The sequence below is a fragment of the Vigna unguiculata genome, chromosome 11 (assembly GCF_037176805.1).
Source record: "Vigna unguiculata cultivar grain cowpea cultivar isolate G323 ecotype 2 chromosome 11, ASM3717680v1, whole genome shotgun sequence".
Classification (NCBI taxonomy): Eukaryota; Viridiplantae; Streptophyta; class Magnoliopsida; order Fabales; family Fabaceae; genus Vigna; species Vigna unguiculata.
Genome location: NC_140802.1, coordinates 3,010,548 through 3,019,424, shown reverse-complemented (window position 1 = coordinate 3,019,424; position 8,877 = coordinate 3,010,548). Strand labels below are relative to the sequence as shown.

General features: G+C 33.4%; 1 protein-coding gene across 2 annotated transcripts; it reads right to left on the bottom strand.

Moving 5' to 3' along the window:
- Positions 1-1,402: 1,402 nt before the first annotated feature.
- On the bottom strand, positions 1,403-8,605 carry LOC114169815 (uncharacterized). Of its 2 annotated transcripts, none has more exons than XM_028055132.2 (5): positions 8,527-8,605; positions 8,300-8,385; positions 6,772-7,364; positions 2,405-2,580; positions 1,403-2,326 (listed from the first exon to the last, which is right to left on the bottom strand). In XM_028055132.2, the coding sequence occupies exons 2-5, from the start codon at positions 8,319-8,321 to the stop codon at positions 1,870-1,872; spliced, it is 1,248 nt and encodes a 415-aa protein (XP_027910933.1). In that variant the 5' UTR covers positions 8,322-8,385; positions 8,527-8,605; the 3' UTR covers positions 1,403-1,869. The 2 variants fall into 2 exon arrangements, with proteins under 2 accessions (XP_027910933.1, XP_027910934.1); XM_028055133.2 differs by having other exon boundaries at positions 8,565-8,585.
- Between the last annotated feature and the right edge of the window lie 272 nt (positions 8,606-8,877).

The window sequence follows — 8,877 nt, the reverse complement described above, 5'->3', positions numbered from 1 at the left end:
TTTGTTTATACAAAATTACTCATGATTAATTATTTAACTTTCCTAAATTATCAAACTCCGTATTTAAGTATTATAATTTTAACTAGACATAATAATAATACTTAAATATAAATTTTTAAATAAATTATTTATTTTAAAATAATAATGTTATATGAATTTTTTTAATATATATAAAAATTATTACTATCGTTAATAGTACAATTATTATTAACATTAAAATCAATATATATTATAATAATACGCATGTAATTTGTTTTCACTAGTCTCTACTATAATATGTTGATCCATGTTTTAACAGCTCATAAGATTTAATGATATTTATAATTTCTTTGAAAATGTAAATTTTTGTATCCATTATCACCATGCGTCAGTCTCGTAGATACTTATTTTACTTTTATCTTTTACACTGTTTACTGGCATGCAGAAATAAATAATTAATTGAACTAGTTTCAGAGAGAAAATAGGTGAAAAGTAATTTAAAGAAAAAAATTAAAATGAATAAAATATTTATTACTATTGGTAACTAATTTAATTGAATTAATAAATTTGGTAGTTTATCTTCTAATATAGTGTCAAAATTGTTCTCAAGCGTAACTTTTAAAATCTAAGCATGATTTGGATTTAAAAAAGGCAAAGAAAGAAAATTAAATAATTATTTATTAAAAAGTATTATTGATTTAAAATTACTATTTATTAAAATACAATTATAATTATTAAAGAAATATGCATGCAAATATTGCTATAGAAGATGAAGTAATATTTATTTTATAATAGCAATAACCCTACTTTCAATTTCTTTTTCAAAACTTATTCCATAAATCAGCAAAACCACAGACAATCATCACAAGCATATCAAACCATTCCTCATAAATAGCCAGTCACTCCTAACAAACACAAACAAATTGTTCTAGAGGGCTACAATCTACACTCCATTAGTTTCTTTCTATATTCCAGAATGTAAAAATCCCACTCTAAAATTAGATCTAGATAAGGCATTTGGGAAGGTACAGAAAATTCTTAGTTGGTGTTGAAAGAATTTATTGAGATTGTAAGAAGCATTGCCAAGTTTAAAACTACATTAAGCTTTGAAGTTCATGGGAGTCTAAGTTATATATTTTATTTTTTTTGCACAGTAATACATAACAATTCATATATTTTTGGCCATATATCTCTAATCTCTCTTTTGAGTTTACCATTGATATAACACATACATTGGAAAAATCAACAAACAAGAGAGGAAACAACAAACTCTGCTAAATGATTAACTTCAATTGCTCTCTTTTGTGGCAACCAATTATAAGCATTTTTAAGATAAACCCTTCGCCCACCAACACACTACAGGTGCATCAAAGGTGAGAGTTAAAATATAATAATGACTACTGACATGCATGCAGCAAAGGGGAGCACAGGAAACTATAGCAATTCCCATTCAGAGCAAGGAAACAACCAGTCCTATTTGACGGATTATTTAATGATAACTTACCATGCCTAGGCATGTAAAAGCATCAATCCTAACAATACTATTCCTCACAATCCCCAATGATTCTCCAGTCAACAAGTCAACTTTACAGGTTGAAGCTCCCTCTCTCTTAAGTCAAGACAGACACAAAGACTACTTTGATGTTTAGCAGTCACAAGTAATAGCAATTGAGGCATCTAATTTTTCTCTACACTTCATCAAGAAGCAGAAACCTTACCTCGCAGACAGGAATACATGCTTCCACTAGAGACAATACCACTCACTACTTTCATAAGTCACATTCTCTCTCTTTTCTTTTTTTTTTTTATTTTCTTCTTTTTTCATTTCCTTTTTTACATAGAACAGATAAGAAAACTTAGGATTTGATCACAGTTGATCAAAAGGTGCACTTAGTTAGCAGCCCATTCAAAGTAATGGCAGCGAGCACCTCTAGTTGCAGTCCAATTTCCACATCCAAAGAAAAGGCTCCCCTGCTTGGGACCTGGCTTCCTCACCATGCCCCTGCTGCTTTTCACCCCACAGTAGCAGAAAGGACCATACTGACCCATGGGGGAGGAGACATCCTTTGCTTTGTAGGGGCAATGGGGGAAAATGATTGGTTGTTCTGGAGACTGTTTCCACACCAGTGACAGATCAGAAGGTCCCTGCCACATTATGGTATTGGTAATGGAAAATTTAAAACCACGGTGCATGAGCAATGCCAACAGGCGAGCAGTATTTTTGGCATCATCAAGGCCACAATGTTGACGGCCCTGCCAGACCAGGCCCGCTATCTCAACAGCTTCCTTTAGATTGCACCTCACCGCACCAAATACCTCACGGAAAGGAACCCTTAAGTTGATCCAGCTAACAAGCAGATAAACAAAAGTCAGATGAAATGAAATTCTGGTAAACATGTCATCATTTCTATGCTTCAGCATTTACCGGTTAAAGTAAGGAGGCTTCCGTATTTTTTTATATCGGCACTCAGATTCAAGCATCACCCTACAATCCCAGTTAGACCATGTAACCACAGCAAAGTTGGAATTCTTTATTCCCTTCTTCTCAAGCCATTTGTCATGCCTAAGTAGAGCCTCACTCAATGAAACACCCCTGTCCACCTGAACCAAATGGTAATAAATCCAATTAACAATCATTTGCAGCAATATTGAATGGGTGAATGCAAGAGTTGAGGAGCAACAGAAGTGTTACAAGGTATAAAAATTTTATAAAGCAATGGAATATACCATTCCAGTCAGTTTGGAACGCAACTTTTGTGTCTAGAAAAGTAACTTTAGGATATAAAAATCAAGTGGGCTCATCCCAAATAGAGCTGGGTCAACCTTAAAACGGATATTACTTATTGTCCAAACAGACAGGATAGACAAGCACACATGCACACAGATGAGATGCTAAATATGAACAGATGCAAAATTGTGTGAGAAGCCATAAAAGCACTGCACATCCGTACTCAAAGAAAACCTAGTGAATAAAAGGGAGGGGATCAAGAGCATCAAATAAAGACATCCTTCATAACTTTTTCCCGCATCCTTGTTCTTTTAAATCATACTTGCAAAGCACATCATAATTTAGTTCTATACTGCATAGCATATATCGTCCCTACCATAGAGGAATTCAAATTGTTAATATCAAAGTTATGTTTAAGCACATGTACTATGAATGCAATTTGCTATCATTAACTCTTAGGTCATCGGAGCTGGTTAGCTCATTAGGAAATGACTCCTATTGTAACTTACACAATACAGAATAATTACTTTAGAATAAAATACGCACGTGAACAAAGAGTAACATTACTAAGCCACTAACTCACATGCAATTCCTAATCAGTGATGATTGGCTCTAATCTAAATAATGATGCCTATGCAATTACTACTGCACATACTATAAATAGTTCTCTGCATTAACTGATTGGAGACACAGTTTTACCTCAAGCCTTCTCATTCTAGCCACTATGCAGTGTTGTCTAAATGTCATATATAGATCATGGTGGTAACATGGTGCGATTGCATAGTGGAGTTGAGCAATATGCCATTTTATGTCAATGGCGTTGCAGGTTTAGAATTTTTTTCAAGTGATGGCCATTTTTGCAAATGCTTCTGCCAGATTAAGTGGCACTTAAATATTGTCTTTAAAAAAACCTGAAGAATTCTGATTGCTTGGTGACCATTTGATGTACTTCAGAAAGGTACCAGGAATATTATAACGAATTTTAGAGAGTACATTCCACTCTCTTAGAATTTCATATTTATAATAACTTGGATAAGTCAAGATAAATAAGAGACAATATTTAAGAGTAATTGAGAGAGCTTGTATTCCTATCTTATATTTACAGTAGTTTGAGATACAACGCATGCAATGAATGCAAGAGAAAAGAAGAGAGTTCTAGAAGATGCTCCTAGAAACAAGGTATAGCACAAATCATGCTGCTAGGAACTAGGTCCAGCACAAAGCACACAACACCTAACAATAAATCCTATTAAAGATTATTTATTCTACACTTTCGCCTCCAACTGGACTAGAGCATACAATTCTATGTACCAAATTCGGAACAAATGAATTCAATCCGTGACCTCTCAAGAATTTTGTTAATACATCTACAAGTTGATCACTTGACCCAACAAGTTTTATTTCGATAACAACTTTTCTTAGATAAAGTGACAATCTATTTCAATGCGTTTAGTTCTCTCATGGAACATTGGATTAGAAGCAATGTTTGGGGCAGTTTAATTACCATCCTCATCAACTGAACGTCACAAAAACCTAAATCTTGTAGGAATTATTTTACCCATATAAGTTTACATGTGAGAGATGTTACTACTTTATACTTGGCCTCAAATGATCCTGCAACAATATTTTTCTTTTTTCTTTTCCATGAGACAATATTTCCTCAAAGTAGAACACAATATCCCGTGGTAAAGCATCTATCCGTAGAAGAACCAGCCCAATCAGCGTCACAATATCCAAAAACTTGGGTATTTCCTTTATCTTCATAAAGGTGGTCCTTGTCCTAGAGCTTTGTCAATATAAGGGTTTTCCATGAATTGACTCATAACACCAACTACAAAGGAAAGGTCTAGTAATAGTAAGATAAATAAGTTTTCCAACCAATCTGATTAATATAGATTTTTAAATATTAATTAATATATTATTCAATTTATATATTATGTCAATATAATTATTTAAAATTTCTGATTAATATAATTATTTAAATATTAATTAATATATTATTTATATTTATATATTATATAAATATAGTTATTTAAATATTAATTAATATATTATTTATATTTATATACTATTTAAATATAGTTATTTATATTTTTATTAATATAGTCATTTAAATATAGACTTTCTCTTTATAAATGTTTCTCTTGATTTTTTGTAGATTGTAAGTATAATTAGTACACTTTAATATATATATATATATATATATATATATATATATATATATATATATATATATATATATATATATATATATATATATATATATATATATATCGACGTGTCATGTTTACATTTCAACTTAACTTGGGCAAATTGACTTGGAAGCAGACTTGCTTTTGGAGCAAACTCGATAGATTCGTCGTGAACTCGGTTGAAATCATGAGTCTGCAACCGAGTTGACAAGTCAAGAGGGTTTCCTCTTTAAATCCAAAACGACCTTGTTTGTACTTGTGCTAGGGTTCGTGTTTGTGTTCTTCGTGCTTGCATGAGAGTAACATCGATACCCTTTTTGACCCAAGAAAACACTTGACAGCACAAGCAAAAAGTTTATCTAATCCTGGAGACAAATCATGAACAAAACATATATAACCAAACACACGAGGAGGAACATGAAAGAGAGGATCATTTGGAAAAAGAATGGAAAAAGGAACCCTATTACCAAGATAAGAGGATGACATCCTATTTATAAGAAAACATACAAGTAGGATGACATCCTATTTATAAGTAAATATACAGTTAGGATGACATCCTATTTATAAGAAAACATACAGTTAGGATGACATCCTATTTATAAGAAAACATACGGTTAGATGGCATCCCCCAATGATGGCCACAATATTAGTACCAAGAAGTAAGGTATGAGTTGTCTCAACCAAGAGTTTATTTTTCCTCTCTGCGATACCATTTTGTTGTGGTGTATGAGGACAAGTGCACTGATGTAATATGCCATATGAACTTAATACTGCAGAAAAATTAGAGAAGTACTTTTTGACCTTGTCACTTCTTAAAATTTTAATTGTATGTCCGAATTGATTCTTGATTTCATTTAAAAACGATGTAAAGATGGGCAATAGTTTAGATCGATCTTTCCTAAGATAAATCCAAGTACATCTAGAATATTCATAAAGGAGCGTGACAAAATATCTGAAACCAAAGAATGAGACATGACTTGGTCCTTATATATCTGAATGGATAATAGAAAAACTAGAATTACACCTTGACTCATAGCATTTAGGAAAGGCAAATCTAACATGTTTACTTAGTTGACAGGAGTCACATTCTAAATTGTGGAGACTATTATGCTCAGGAACAATTTTTTTTCCGATTTAGAGAAGTGGGGATGGCCAAACCGATCATGTAAAAGTTTGGGACTGGGAGATGCAAAACAGGACACATGCAAACTAGATCCAAAATGGTATAAACCTCCAGATTCATATACTTCTCCAATACTTCTCCAATTCGTCTCCCCGAACCACGCTACTGGTTCTGTTCTGTCAACTCAAACATTGTTAGCTTATATATTTACTAAATCTCTTAAGCTAGCAGCTCAGATTGACTTAATTTGTTGAACAGTTGGGCCATATGAGATATATGTTTCAGCTTAGAGGTAGAATGCTAAAATTAAGCCTATGTATAAGTGTGAGTTTTGCTGACATTACTATTGGGTAATTATTTATTGTTGGTTAGCTCTAATCTAACAAACCATTCTTCCTGTAATTAATAAGTAATATTACATACTGTATAGACAGTTTCCAGTGTGGGTTGATTAGACATAAGTTTAGCCTCAAGCGTTTCTCTAATTCAATACAAATAGTGAATAAATTTCTACTCCAAAAAATCTTGCTGTTTTACTACCACTCTCCAGCAGACATTACTGGTTAACAAGAGTACTATGGGCAGCTATATTGTGTCAAGGGAGTCACCATTTATGAATACCTCAGAAATCAAGACATTTGACAATCACAGAGCAATATAATTGTTAGCTACATAAGGACAAATGAAGAGGTAAAAATCACAAAAAAAAAAAAAGCTTATAATGGCTTGTAAGATTTTCCTTAACACACCTGAATTTGCTGGATACCCGTCAAATCCTTGCAGAAGTCACTCAGAAGATGATTGCAGGTAGGCCTCACATATGTTTGAAAACAAGCTTCCAGTTGGCCAGTGATGCTACTCACTATAACAGATGGAAACTCAATTATTTCTTGAGGGTGGGGATTTTTTTCCTTGTCACAGGTAGCCTCAAAGTCTATCACCACAAAATACTGGAATTCTTGATATTGCTCACGTGGATAACCTTGAGCAACCATGTTAATTGGAACATACTGAAGCTGGTTCTCAACAGGATAAGGATAAAAATGGCCATCAAAACCATTCATTTGGCATTGCTGCACCTTGTGAGCACTAAAATGGCAGGGCGTCCAGGTGCTGTAGTTTTGATGATAAGTTGGTTTGCTGTGAAATTCATTGGAAGGCTCAAGAAACTCACTGCCTAAATGGCAGTTAGGCTCGGTAACATCCCCTGCTGGGTGAGTACCAGGCTCATTTTTAAGCTCTGTAAAACCTTCCATAGAACTTCCATTACTCTGAAAATTGCAAGGAAATACCTTGCCCGGGAGGCATTTTAAAGATGCCTCACAGTTTATTTGCATATTTTCTGCACAAAAGAAAGAAAAAGGATCATGATAGGCCTAAGCATGAACATGGAAAATTTTGACAAAATTTGACATCTAAAAGACCATAGCTAAAAAGAATCTATTTGCACATATAACACTAAGATATTCAGTTTTCCCCAAAGGATTGGATAATAAACAAAACTGAAACTATGAATCTATTTCCAATGAAAGATGACAACTGACAATTTTCATTTAATTTTCAACAACCACTTAAGATGCACAACAAATAATCAAAAGATCTCTCACCACGAAAAAAATCTTATTCACACTCTGCTATCAGATGCCCATTAACCAATATGGGTCTGCTGACCAAGTATAGTCAAATAAATTGCTATCGAGAAGATTTATATATTTTATCTAATGAACTATGTTCCAAATTTGCTCCCCATGTCAGAATTCTTACACTATTCATTCTGGCATATACGCCTTTGACACTAAAGTCTAAACTGTTCGCGCATCCCTCCAACTCAAACCAGCAGACACTCTCATACTAGGTACCCACTTCCCATCCTCACTCTAACACGTCTAACAATCATAATTCTAAACACCTCAGTTGCATAAATGCAAAATCCACCTTCCTGCAGTTCAAGAAGCAAATTCAAACCCTAAAGAACTAAAAACCGCCCAATCCAAACCCAATTCACACATGCATTACTCCCAGTCGCACCAAAACACCGAACAAACCAAAATTGAACCACCACGAAGCAAGCAGCCAATGACACAGTACTCCCCACAGAAAAAAAGAATCCATAATCAAGCACTACAGACGCAAAAGAAACGCACCCGCACCATACCATAAAACCAGAAACCGAAAATTAAACCAATAGAGAATATTTACCTCGATAAAAACCAAAAAACCAAATTAAAATAAATTTTCAGAACAAAAATTAGCAATTAGAGCAATTAAAAGACGAACCTGAATTTTCAAGGGCCATCATGATCGTGAATATAGTTGAGATCCACGAGCGAGTACATCAGATCCTCCTATAAACAAAACCTCCGCTGCATCGAAAACACAAACCATCAACATCGGTAGCCAAAACCACCAAAAGGCACATCAAACGTGAAATAACGGGCTAGAAAAGGCGAGAAAACATGGAACAGCAAGAAAAATCAGAGAGAAGTTTTTAGAGAGAAGAGAACCTGATTGTAGAGAGAGAGAGGGGTTTGAGTAAAATTACCTATTGAATTTTATATACACAAAAACTCTCTTCTTTCTCTTCTCTTTCATAGGAGAGTGAGTTAAGCATTACAGGAAGAATAGTGGGACCATGACAGTAAAATAATATTTAGATTTATCTATATTGTAAATTAGATAATTATGTAATGGATATTTTCAGTTTATTACACTTCTTTTCTTGTTGTAATTAATAAGAAAAGGCTATCCATTATCTTTTACTGCTATTTTTTTTGTAATTTAAATATTTGATTATCGTAATGATTTACTTTTTACATGTCCTATTTTATTTTCAAAAGTAAATTTTAATATTTTTT

Bases quoted from the DNA above. Each gene is read 5' to 3' on its own strand.
- LOC114169815 (XM_028055132.2), bottom strand. From the start codon at position 8,321: ATGATGGCCCTTGAAAATTCAG. The intron at 7,365-8,299 runs GTTCGTCTTTTA...TCTTTTGTGCAG, and splicing joins GATGGCCCTTGAAAATTCAG to AAAATATGCAAATAAACTGT. The intron at 2,327-2,404 runs GTAAATGCTGAA...TCTGCTTGTTAG, and splicing joins AAGCCTCCTTACTTTAACCG to CTGGATCAACTTAAGGGTTC.